The sequence below is a fragment of the Erythrolamprus reginae genome, chromosome 1 (assembly GCF_031021105.1).
Source record: "Erythrolamprus reginae isolate rEryReg1 chromosome 1, rEryReg1.hap1, whole genome shotgun sequence".
Lineage (NCBI taxonomy): Eukaryota > Metazoa > Chordata > Lepidosauria > Squamata > Dipsadidae > Erythrolamprus > Erythrolamprus reginae.
Window position 1 is genome coordinate 168,141,110 of NC_091950.1, and position 13,470 is coordinate 168,154,579.

General features: G+C 37.6%; 1 protein-coding gene across 1 annotated transcript in view; it reads left to right on the plus strand.

The window, feature by feature from the left end:
* The window catches only part of THSD7B (thrombospondin type 1 domain containing 7B), a 567,237-nt gene that overhangs the window by 371,196 nt on the left and 182,571 nt on the right, over nucleotides 1-13,470 (plus strand). Inside the window, exon 12 of the mRNA XM_070731424.1 lies at nucleotides 10,050-10,244. Coding sequence (XP_070587525.1) covers nucleotides 10,050-10,244 — 195 coding nt within the window. The remainder of the gene's footprint in view (nucleotides 1-10,049; nucleotides 10,245-13,470) is intronic.

A 13,470-nucleotide genomic window follows, 5' to 3' on the forward strand; every position in this document is an offset into this window, starting at 1 on the left:
GATACGGGCGAGGGGTGGGACAGAGGGGCGGGGTTAAGCCTCCTTTGGGGACTGCGGAGCTGCTTGCTGTCAACTTTGCACTGGGCAAAGCACTCTTCACCTCCCGCCAGGCACGGGCGAGGGCGTGGAAGCTTATTGTAGCTCGCCCATGGCCGGCAGAAGATCGCTCTTGCCCGGCTTCCCCGCGAGGCATCAGGTCAGCATTCTGGGCGGGCGGGCGGCGGACGAGGAGGGGGAAAGCCTCCTGCAGCAGCTGCCACAGCCGCCGGCTTCCCCGCCGCCCGCCCCACAGAATGCTGACCTGATGCCTCGCGCGGAAGCCGGGCAAGAGCGATCTTCTGCCGGCCATGGGCGAGCGGCAGGGAGTCGGGGCTGCTGGCAAGCGCCCCAGCCTGGCTGTGACCTTTTAAAACAGCCGGGGGGCTTCCCAGGAGCCTCCGGAAGCCAAACGCCAAACCCGAACTTCCGCGTTCGGCGTTGGGAGGCTCCTGAGAAGCCGCCCGGCTGTTTTAAAAGGTGACCGCCGGGCTGGGGGGCTTCCCAGCACCCCCCCGAACCCCGAACCTGGAAGTTCGGCAAAAGTTCGGGATTCGGGAGGTTGCTGGGAAGCCCCCCAGCCCGGCGGTCACCTTTTAAAACAGCCCGGGGGCTTCCCAGGAGCCTCCCAATGCCGAACCCGGAAGTTCGGGTTTGGCGTTCGTAACTTGAAAAAAGTTCGTAAGAAGAGGCAAATTTTTTCTGAACCCCGGGTTCGTATCACGAATTGTTCGTAAGACGAGGGGTTCGTATCTTGAGGTACCACTGTGTATATATATATATATATATATATATATATATATATATATATATATATATATATAGTATACCAGCCTCTTCAAATGTGTGATTACATTTATATATATATATATATATATATATATATATATATATATATATATATATATATATATAGTATACCAGCCTCTTCAAATGTGTGATTACTCACTTACAAGATCATGTAGGTGAAAGGTTCTTCACTTATGAAATTAGGCAAGGGGATTAATTTTGCAATATTGGTGAATATCCGGATTATAAAGTAACATGGATTAAGGGGATTAATGTGTATTGAAACCAAGATCATATTTTATAGAATTCTTGCCAACCACTTAGAAGCCCAACATTGGGACATGGCCTTAGAAAGAAGGTTCAGCAGCTGCCTTTTCCATATACAGTATATCTGGATTTTAAAAATCCCTAATACTCAAAGAAAGATTTGGAAGAATTTTGTGGTGCCTTTTTCTTGAACTATATTTCTCAACAATCCCCTGCTTGATCTGATCCATTTTTTTAACTTGATCATTCTTTTTCCACTCCAGGAAATGTGGTCTTATTCTGTTTTAATTTCATAGACTTATTCTACTATACTGCTCAAAAAAATAAAGGGAACACTTAAACAACACATCCTAGTTCTGAATGAATGAACTATTCTCATTGAATACTGTTCTGTACAAAGTTGAATGTGCACAACTGCATGTGAAATTGATTGTCAATCAGTGTTGCTTCCTAAGTAGACAGTTTGATTTCACAGAAGTTTGATTTCCTTGGAGTTATATTGTGTTGTTTAAGTGTCCCCTTTAATTTTTTGAGCAGTGTACAAAGGCTTGAGACCCATCACACAATTTCTTCCCAAAAATTCTGGTTGTGTTACAAATGAAGGACCTTTTATGTGACTAAAAGAAAACTACAGCAATTAGGTTTTTTCTCTTCTTTTTCTTCCACCTATGGATTCTTATTCTAAATTATTTCTTTTCTTTGCTAAAACTATGCAATTTACTCTCAGGGTTTTTTTTAAAAAAAAATCTTTGCAGTAGTTCTTAGAAACTCCTTCTACTAGCTGAATTTGCCTTTCTGATTGTCTGAGTACCGTTGTGGAACAGGCCATATTTAAGAGAGAGAATATGACAAGTATTCTTAACATAAGAGCTAATGATTTCTCTCCACGGCAGCTACAGGAATAATTGTTTGGCTTCTGAAAATGCCCAGTAATTTCCAAAAAGAAAGGAGGAGTGAGAAATCAAAAGCATGCAGTTATTCTTCTTGCAAGAACCCATATATATATAAATTGCTTTCTTCAGCATTATTCACTTCTTTGGTGTTACTAAGAATGCGGCCCAGATAGTACAATATAATTCTATAAAAATCCACAGGAAATTTTTATTCAGTTCGGTTTGTGGCATCTGTAAAAGCAAAAAAGCAAAAAAAAAAAAAAGTCTTTTTTTTGCAACAGCTAGGAAATATAATAAAATTATTTGAATATATCTTAAGCATCCTGGACTACTAAATCCATTAAATCCGTTTGGCTACAATATAGAATTATTTCCAGATGTGTGAAATTTACATTTGATGTAAAAATGAGTTAAACATTAGAGCTTGATGCCAGATTATAGTTCTGCCCTGTGTATTGAAAAAATGAGAAAGAGAAAGAGAGAGAGATGACAGACAGACAGACAGACAGATATATTTTTTGAACCTTGAAATAAGCGCTTGGCCTTATTGCTATGCACTCAAAAGCCTGATTGGGGATGTCTTGGTTTGGGGAAACAGGATAGATAGAGAGATAGAGAGATGTACTGTAGATGGATACTGTAGATAGATGGATGGATGGATAGATAGGATTAGATAGGCAGGAAGAAAAAAAGAAAGACAAAATGAAGGGAATGGAAAGGAAGGGAAGGGAGGGAGGGAAGGGAGGGAGGGAAGAAAGAAAGGAGGGAGGGAGGGAGGGAGGGAGGGAGGGAGGAAGGAAGGAAAGCCTGAAACATGACTGCTAAAATAGATGCCTGAGTGTAGATCTCTATACAACTCAAGACCTATGGGACTTAGTAAGAGCAGTGGCTTCCTTGTTTAAAGCTTTTATAGTTCATAGGGAGCTACAGAGGGAACTGCAGAGGAGAGAGCTGCTTGAATGCCCCATCCTCTCTTCTCCTTTTCCTCCTCCTATTCCCCCCACCCACCCACCCAAAAATCCTTCTTTGATATTTGCATGGGAATCTGCTTTAGCATTACTTAGTGCAACCAATGGGAGAGAAATGGTACCAAACAATATCAGGGAACTTGGACATCAGCTTCAAGCTCATGCCTACTGGCATGATATACTGTACTGTATAATCCTGGCTTCTTATCAAAGGACACTAACAAGGGAATAAAATTAAAGAGCTGCTATCAGATCAGGCACCAAATGTTTGCTACCAGTTTATGTTTTGAATGCATTGTAAACTTGCTGAGAAATAATTGATTTAGCTAAGCTAAGGATGGAATTAGATTTGTAGAGCAATATAATTATATAATATAATTATTTCCTTTTTTTAGATGCAACTAAACATTTTAAATTTGCTGTGAAATATATTTGAGCTCTTTTCTCAAAGGTCTTTTTTCCCTCTCCTCTACTAACTCCTTTTTTGTCTGATCTGTTCTGCTTTCTGTAACAATAGTTGGTGACTTCACTCTTTTCTTTGACAGAATTACCAATGTTCCCTTTATCGCTTTCATTAAAAATTGTGCTTATCCTTCAAGTATCCTTCTCCTTGGCAATTTTGTACTCTTTATTCCATACCAAAAAAAAATCAAACAAACCACCCAACCCTAAATTCATCCAGTAGTCAGTGGACAATCTGGTTCCAGGTATATAAATTTATGGAGGAAGATATTATTTTGTATTTTTCTGAAAATTGGCTTGTTTCTTTAAGCAATATGTGTAACTACCTCATCCTCACTTCAATAAGATAGTTCACATGTATTATGGTTATATCATAAATATATGACAATATGATTGATCATCTACATTTAAAGTCATTTCTAGAAACAAACAAAATCACAAACTGTTTCCACTCATTTTACCAATGGTAAATAGTAAAGGGGCCCTACCTACCACATATCGCAGGATCGAGAGGCTGGACAACGTAAGGGATCTAGAATTGATTCTGTAATGATCAATTTTATAAAAGTGATCATTAAGATGTGGAAAGACATGTCTTTTTTTTAACAGTCTTGGTCACAAAGTCAGTGTGAAGACTCTTATAGTAAGCAAGTTAAAGTACTAATTTCATCAGTAAATCACTTACTGACCTACTTTACTGGATTTATAGAAATCACTCTGCAGTCTTATTATTTTAATCAAAGGGTTTGCATATTTTATTCCCTGCCCCCCCTTGATGGACATCAAGAAATTCATTAGTCTCTGGGCTTATAACATGCAAAACTGGTTTGCTTGTTTTCATAACTATATCTATAATTGAGATTCCATGCTGATTCACGTATGGTGCTTATGAGTCAATTAAATTGCCCTAACAGGCAATTACCAGTTGACTGTTTAATTTATTTTAGCAAGTGATGTTAGTCTTTTCAAAAGTTTGCATATAAGAAGGGGAGGGGAAGCTTTTTGTAGCCTGAAATATTAAAACATTCTGATTTGGGAAATCTAATATAAAAACATAGCAGTCTTTATATTTTCTGTGTTTTTGGAATCATTTAAAATATCGTAATGTAGATGTCTATACATATTTTTGGAGAGATTTATAAAGCTTTGTGCTTATTATAGTTATAATTATGCAGATAAAAACTAGAGAATAACAGCCAAATGATTATCATCCTTTTCATATACTAGCATGTGTGCTTTCCAATCAGGACAATAATGAAGATAATAAAGTGTGCGCTGATTTACAAAAGATCAAATCCAAGTTATTACTGTGCTTCTTAATAATTTTAAATCACCATCAACCAGAGGTGGGTTTCAGCAGGTTCTGACTAGTTCTGGAGAACTGGTAGCAGAAATTTTGAGTAGTTCAGAGAACCAGTAAATACCATCCTTGACTGGCCCTGTTGCCATCTATTCTCTGACTCCCGAGTCCTAGCTTATTGGGAGAAAACGGGGATTTTGCAGTAACTTCTCCCTGGAGTGGGGAGGAAATGGAGATTTCACAGTATCCTTCCCCTGCCATGCCCACCAATCCACACCACGTCCACCAAGCCACGCCCACAGATGCAGTAATAAATTTTTTTACATATGTATGGGGTATCTCATCAGGTACAGGAAGCCTTGGAAGGCCCAAGATAGGTGGACTTGTATCTGCACTGTGCCTGAGGTATTCCATGCTCAACAATTTGCACATGATTAATAATTAAATGAATTGCTGGGTGTCATTAAGTGAGTTCATTTAATGGCTATTTCGACTCTAATAGGCAGGTCCATTAAGAGTGCAACTCAAGAACTAACCACAAATAATGGTTAGATCTCCAGTATTTTGAGAATGCTGTTTTTTCTACATTGTTTAGGCATTGATGCAGATATTTCTGCTTTGTGGCTTTTGTTTTTACATTTACAAAACGTTATCAGTGCAGTAAGTACTATTCTGTTTTCCACTTGTTTTGTGTTTCAATTTAATTCAGTTAGTCATGGCAGTAGAAACATCATTGTTGTTAAAGTCTAGATTAATCAGTAACCTTTTTAATGATATAGCCAGCTTATTGAAAGTGAGGTAGACTTTCAGTTCAATTATCACATCATTCCATAGCTTTGTTGAACTAAATATCTGTCTTTAGAGTGAGCTGGATCATAGGAGTCAAATTATAAAGTTTGAAAAGACATGCTGTACATTTATAAATTCTCTGTCAGAATTCATCAACTTGAAAATTTCCCTAGTCTGTGAAATTATAGATTTAATAAAAGCATCAAATGTTTAACTCTTTTTGGCAAAAAAAAAAAATCAGAACATTGAAAGTTATTAGTCAAATTAGCATGATTTAGTAAATATAGTACTATGAATTTAAATACGCTTGCTTGGAAACAGTATTTCTTACTTGAAACTATTACCGGTTTTTTTACTTATGTACATTATTTTCATGAAAGTGAACAGCTAGATAAATACCTGTACTTCTTGAATTACCATGAATATTAATTTACATAGCAACTGATCCCTAGTAGAAAGGAAATTCACAAAGGAAATTAGTTTGGAAATTAGTTTGGCCAGTTTAAACGCAACATCTTCATGTCTATCAAATTTATACAATTAAAAACAATATCTAATATAAAAAAAACAAACTCTATCCAAACCAGATAATAGCTCCAGGATTAAAATACCCCATAAAATGATAAAATTGCCATGAGGCACTTATTTAATTAACTAGCTCCTGGAAAAAGAGCTCCATCTTCAAACTTTTTTAAAGAAGAGCAGAGGTCAGCCTATCTCCCCATCAGCATCAACTGGAAATGTTCACACAAAAAAGGAGAGAATGACTGCAGTACTGTGCTATCCTTTCCCAACCACTGGAGGAAGTCTAGAAGAGTACCATGATCAATTATGTTGACAAGTCAAAGAAGACCAGAAATGTTCTGCCATCTTATCCTGGGTCTCCCAAACATCACCAACCAGCACGATCAGTACTGTCTTCATGTGCTCTGTAAGGATCCAAATAATCTGTTTTATCCAGGACCCTTTGAAGAAGCTATCTTGGTGTAAAAGGAAAAACTGAAGAAGGGACAAACATTGTCCATCACTGTTGAGACCAATGATTGCTTCTTATAGAGGCAGCACCACCTCCTCATTCAGCCTTATGAAACAGCCTCTCTCCTGAGACCCCCTAACTCTTGTGTCCTTCTGGAAGGCTATGATAATCTTGTTTTCCTCTTTAAGGTCCTGGGTCAAAATAATATATGAGCATAATAGAATGATTGTGTGATCAAATTTGTTATGCAGTGCTTAAGTTATTGTATTATGGTTACATTAATTATATTTCTTCTGTTGGATTATAGCAGTGTTATTATATGTTTTTGTTATTTACCCTTAACCTCCCAGAATATGTAAGATGGATGGTCTTATGAAATACATACAGACACACACACAAACACACCACACACACACACACACACCATTACATCAATGCAGCTACAAGCCACCCACATTGCAGCCGGGTGGATATAGATTTAAATGACAGATAACCGGTTTAGTAGTCTTAGGATCCTCTCTACTTTTCCAAGAATTACAAAGTCAAATGCTTTTCAAATACCAGGACAAAATGGCGCCTTGATCAGCTCACAGGGGCTGTCTCAGTTGGAATTAAACTCGGAGTACATCTAAATGATGCTATTTCTCATAAAATATTTTTTCTGCTAGTGGTGGGTTGCTTTTTTCCCCGAGTAATAGCTTATAAATGAGGGATTATTCTGCCAGAGGGTAAAACTTTATTATTGGTCCGAGAGGTGAGCAAACCTGCTGTATGTCCCGTCCTCAAGCTGAGCCAGTCAGTGTGAAGTTATAAATCCCGCAAGGAAAGACATAATCATAAATAAGTCCGAGTTCAAAGGAAATCAAGTTCAGGGGGCAAAGCAGTACTTGCTGCCTGAGTCAATCCAGGATTAAAGTTTCCAAGAAAGCACAGCAGGTGTGTAGCATAGGGCATGACATGCATGGTTGGCTTATATTGAAACAGCTAGATTACAAGAAGTTGCAAGTCACTGGACTCAGGCTAGACAAACCAAGAAGTTAATCAGCGTTATTGCTGCTGAAAGAAGGGACACACAACTGGGTCTCTGGCTACAACAGAGGGGCAGAGGGCAACAGAGGAACAAAAGTGTTATGGCATAGTTGTTCTCATTGACACATCAATCAGTGGAATCCTTTTGTTAGCTGATTAACAATAGTAATAGCAGCAGTAGTAATAATGATGATGATGTACCTGTTAGAAGCTCTTGAATTGTTGAGAGTTTGCTTGATAAGTTCTAGCTGTGAGTTGCTAGTTGACATCAGCAATTAGGTTTTTTTTCTCTTCTTTTTCTTCCACCTATGGATTCTTATTCTAAATTATTTTCTTTGCTAAAATTATGCAATTTATTCTTAGGGTTTTTTTAAAAAAAAAATCTTTGAAATAGGCTTCACCTGAGGCTATGAGTTTGTTGTATCCTTCCACTGTTCCAAGCATTATACTCAGAGGCTACCAACAGTTCCCTTCAGATCCTGCAGTCTTCTTCCTTCCCAGGGCCTCCAGAACTTAAGTGTGCACTGTCACTTTAATTTGAAGCATTGCTATGTTAATCAAATGCTTTTGAAATAATTAAATAAAATGTACTGCTGAAAAAAAAGTTTGGGTTACTTATTTTTCCTTATTTTTGTTCTTTATATTTCTGTTTTATTTTTGCACTTTGCTGCTTTTAGTTCTTTTTCTTTATACTGCTCTACTTATATAAAATTCTCAAACATTTTTATAGATGCATACACACATCTATACTGTTGTCTTGAAGACAAAAGTAACTTGTTTGTTTGTTTATTATGGAATATGCCACCCATCTCATATCCAAAGACTCACTGTGGATGTAGTACAGGTAGTATACTGCCTTATATAGTGACTTTCATTGTCACAAAGGAGATGAAAAGATAATTTTGTGATCAACTCATGTATTTGTGAGCTTTGCAGATGTAAAACAAAGGAAAGCTGAAGTGAAATGGTACGAAAAACCAGGGTTACGCATCGCAGCTACTTTGCTTAATGATCCAAGTTGCCAATCACAATTGTGGTTAACAGACTACATCTTTTCCTGTCTATCTACAGAAATCTTCCTCTTTTGTATAGACTTAGCTATTTTTGGCTGCTTAAAGGTTCTCTAATTACTGTAACATTCTTTTTGCTGTTTTGCATGGGAATAGTCCACTGGGGAGGATTTTGCTTTGCAGGATTGTATTCTTAATCTTCCCTTTAAGTGTTTTATGTTAACATAGATAATTCCATTGTGCATCCCTAATAGATAAAGCTCTTCTCCAGAAAGAGAAAAGCCTCCTGAAAAAGTGTTAATTCATATTTATATGAAGAAATCATTCTTTGTGGTTTAATCCTGGCTGTAATTCTTTAGTGATGTTTATAGATTCAATAAAGCTCTTCCTTTTTTTCTTCTTTTTTTTTTCTTTTTTGTTGGTGACCTCTATAGTACAGTATCATGATTGTCACAACTGGTCTAAATGTTTACTCTGGAATTTTTTGCACGTCCTAAAAGATTTAGTTATGAATAAGTGATATTAGAATATGTAAAGAATAAAAAACAAAGAAAATCTTCTTTGAAATATATACCATTCTGGGGGAAAAAAGCAATATAGTATTCCATAAAACAGTTATTGTCATAAAAATAGCTTAATATAGGTTCATTTTTATTAATATATTTGGACTGGGACTCACTGCTCACAGTCACTCATGCCCTCATCACCTCGAGGTTCGACTACTGTAATGCTCTCTACATGGGGCTACCTTTGAAAGGTGTTCGGAAACTTCAGATCGTGCAGAATGCAGCTGCGAGAGCAGTCATGGGCTTCCCCAAATATGCCCATTTTACACCAACACTCCGCAGTCTGCATTGGTTGCCAATCAATTTCCAGTCACAATTCAAAATGTTGGTTATGACCTTTAAAGCCCTTCATGGCACTGGACCAGAATATCTCCGAGACCGCCTTCTGCCGCACAAATCCCAGCGACTGATTAGGTCCCACAGAGTGGGCCTTCTCCGGGTCCCTTCAACTAAACAATGTCGGTTGGCGGGCCCCAGGGGAAGAGCCTTCTCTGTGGCGGCCCTGACTCTCTGGAACCAGCTCCCCCCAGAGATTAGAACTGCCCCTACCCTCCTTGCTTTTCGTAAACTCCTTAAAACCCACCTTTGTCGTCAGGCATGGGGGAACTGAGATATCTCCCCCGGGCCTATACAATTTATGTATGGTATGCTTGTATGTATGTTTGCTTAATAATGGGTTTTTTTAAAATATTTTAAATTGTAAATTATTAGATTTGTTATGAACTGTTTTATTGTGTTGTGAGCTGCCCCGAGTCTATGGAAAGGGGCGGCATACAAATCTAATAAATAATAATAATAATAATAATAATAATAATAATAAATAATAATAATATCTCATTTGCTTAAAAAAAACCTTGATAGTAACACACCTGACTTAGATCTTTGATTCTAAACTCATCCTGTCCCTCCAAGAAGTTTCCAAATCATTTATTTCTATCTGTATTTATTCATTCACTTTCTGCAGTTGTCACATGCACTTTGGAAGGTAATCATTCAGTAGATGTCAGTGAGTGCTTGAAGTGGGCAGGATCGATGCCTTCCCTTGTCCAGGACTGTTCAGCGCCATGCAAAGAAGACTGCGTGTTGACTCCTTGGTCTAAATTTACAGCATGCACTTCCGACTGTGAATCAACACGGACCAGAAGAAGAACTCTCACAGGTAGTATCAATCTATCAATCAATCAATCATCGTTAGTTCTTTTGTTTCCAAACATCCATGGAGTCAACTATGGAGCTTTGCCAAGGGCAATTAAGTATATTCTTGTTTTGTTAAAAGTCTCATAATGATTCCCTCAGTGTTGACTTACTATTTGCTCTCATTCTATTAAGCATGTCAGGAGGATTACCTCCTTCTAAGGTGTCAGGATCATAATTTCATCAGCAAATCCCTTAAGATATTTGAATGCTGGAATTATTTCAACTAGTAATAGCAATAGAGTGCTCGCTTGGGCAGCACATATAGTAAAATTGGAATGATATATTAATAGCAATAGCACTTAGACTTATATATGTCCCATAGTGCTTTACAGCAATTTACGATGTCAGCATATTGCCCACAACAGTCTGAGTCTGCATTTTAAGTATGGAAGGCTGAATCAACCTTGAATCCCATCAGTATCGAACTACAGACTGTGGGTAGAATTCGCCTGCAATACTTCATTCTAACCACTGTGTCATTAGGGCCCAAATAGCCAACTGGGGCAGAAATGTTTGTTCCCTTATAGAATTCTAGCTTCTTTTCAATGAGTTTTTCTGTATGTCTAAAGGGTCTACTCTTTACAACTGCACAAGTGTAGGAAAACTGGATGATATTCTATTTTGGTTAATGCAGAGGTTCATAGGAATCAATCAAAAAATGGATGGATTGTTTCAGCACTACACACAGTTAACCTAGGTTTTTGCATTCAAAGGTTTTTGCTTGTCAAAGAAATCTGTGAATTTCACTTGTATGATTAGTGTATTTTTCGGTGTATAAGAAGCACCATTTTCCTCCCTAAAAGAGGCTGATAATTAGGATGCAGCATATACTTTGAATATAACTTTTTTTCTGCCTTAACTAGCTGCTAACGATCTTCCTAGCTCTTACTTTGTTTCTATCTGCAAAGAATGTTTTTCAAGACCTAAGTCTTTGCAGGGATTTTTTCATTACTCTAACTTGCTCTTTCCAGCCCTAACTAGGTGCTAACAATGTTCCCAGCTCTTACAGGCACGCTCTTTCATTGATACTCTCTGCCAAGAATGTATTCCAAACCCTGTATTTGTAGGGGTTTATTTTCCCCATTGCTTTACTTTCTCCATATGTTTCTTTCCAGCCCTAACCAGGTGCTACTAATGTACCCAAGCTCTTTCATTGTTACTCTGTGCAAATAATGTTTTCCTAGCCCTAAGTGTTTGCAGGTTTTTTCCTTCATTGGTCTAACTTGCTCCAAATGTTTCTTTCCAGCCCTAGCCAGGTGCTAATGATGTTCCCAGCTCTTACCCACTTACAAGCTCTTTCATTGTTACTCTCTCAGAATAATTTTTAAGCCCTTAACCAGGGGATAAAATAATGTCCTGAAGCTGACCAGACTAAGGACACTAGCCAGATGAATACCTGGTAAGCAGATTCTTTTCCCTATTTTCCTCCCCACAAGCTAAGGTATGTCTTATATTCCAGTGTGTCTTATATTCTGAAAAATACGGTACTTGAAGCTCTCTCAGTGTGTTTATTATTTTATGAATTGGGTTTGTTTACTTATATTTCAGGATTCACACAGATATTCTGCTTCAGTAGATTCAGTGGGTTGCACACATATATACCAGAGTAGAGTATTCCATTCTCCAAACTCTGGAAATATCCATTAAGTTTTATTTCACAAATGCAGGATTTTAGGTTATTGGATTTAGTAGCTGGAAGCTTCAATTGTACACTAGGTCAGAACACACAGTTGTAGTTAATTGGTTAGAGTTCTGACTCATGCATGAGGCAATACATGCTATGATTGATTGCTATAAGTATAAGTGGGGGTATGAGTTTTCCTTCCCTTCCTTTTTTCTTTTATGTGTTAAGTACACTGATTAATTTACCTCATGATATTCCCCAGTCCCTATATTATGTTCTGGTTTATGATAAAGACTTATCTGTGTGTTTATGACTACAAGTTTGTTAGTATCTCTGACTTCATCTGGACAGCTGCTGTGTGATTCCTTGACAGAGGACATGTGTTTTAATGCATAAATTATAGCAAACTATACAGTATATGTAATTGATTATAAACTGTTGGCCTTGCTCAGCTGATTACACATGCCCACATTTTTACAGTAGTATATGATTATGTATTAATCTACAAATACTACCAAGATTTACAACATTTCTGTAATGCGAGTCACTGTGTGTATCTTCCACAGCTGAAAAATCATTCCTCCTGACTAGTCTCTGATTTTGGTTTCCAAGTTCACTTAGCAACCCTGTTTTTTTGTTTTTTTTGCCTTCTCTCCCTGAATCCTTACTCTGCTGGGAAACAAGATGGATTAGTAGCAGTCACAGATCTAACATCATATAATGGTCTAGAGAAGAACATAACGTCCTTTAGGAAAGCTCCACCGGACAGCACCTCACAGAAAGTTTTTCATTGTAGATGTTGTTACAATGAACTTTTAATGATGACAGCTGCAGTAGCTGCATCTTGTATTCAATACTGCTATATTAGAAGAAGAGGTGGGGCTGATTAGGAACAGAAAATGCTCATTTGAAATAGGAAATCTCTAGTTTAAATCCCCTCTCAATCCTGATCATACTGAGTAGGTGACAGGTGAACGTTTTCTCAGCTTTAATCTCAATAATGGGTATAATGATAATAGAACAATGATGTTGTTATCCCTTGAAGGCATATTATGAAAAATTACATATGGTTTGTAAAATGTTCTGAAAATATTAAAGTATTATATCAATGTTTATCATAATTATAATAGCATCTTTGCCTTAATCAGTTACACATCTGTTGTTTAACCCATCTAAGGGAATTTCTTCCAGCAAAAAACCACAATCCATCATCTTACTGTTTATCAATGACAAAAAAAGTGAGCATTGCTAAGGAGGAATTATTCCTGTCAATTTTGCATTTGCTAAGTCTCTAACCTTTCCATTCACAAATTATATTTGGTTTAGCTGTTTAGCATTTAGGAATTGGAGAAAAATCTCTATTTGTGCATCTGCATCTGCTGTTTCTTAGCATATCTTAAAGCTACACATGCTCTTTGAGGATGTGCTGTCATAGGATTGAAAGGGCAGCAGTGTAAAATAGCTGTGCAGGTATATTTGGAGTAGCCACACAAGTCACACACAAGCTTGGGAAAGGGTGTAGCTGCTCTTTCAAAGGACTTGCATAGCTCCAGTGCATAGCACA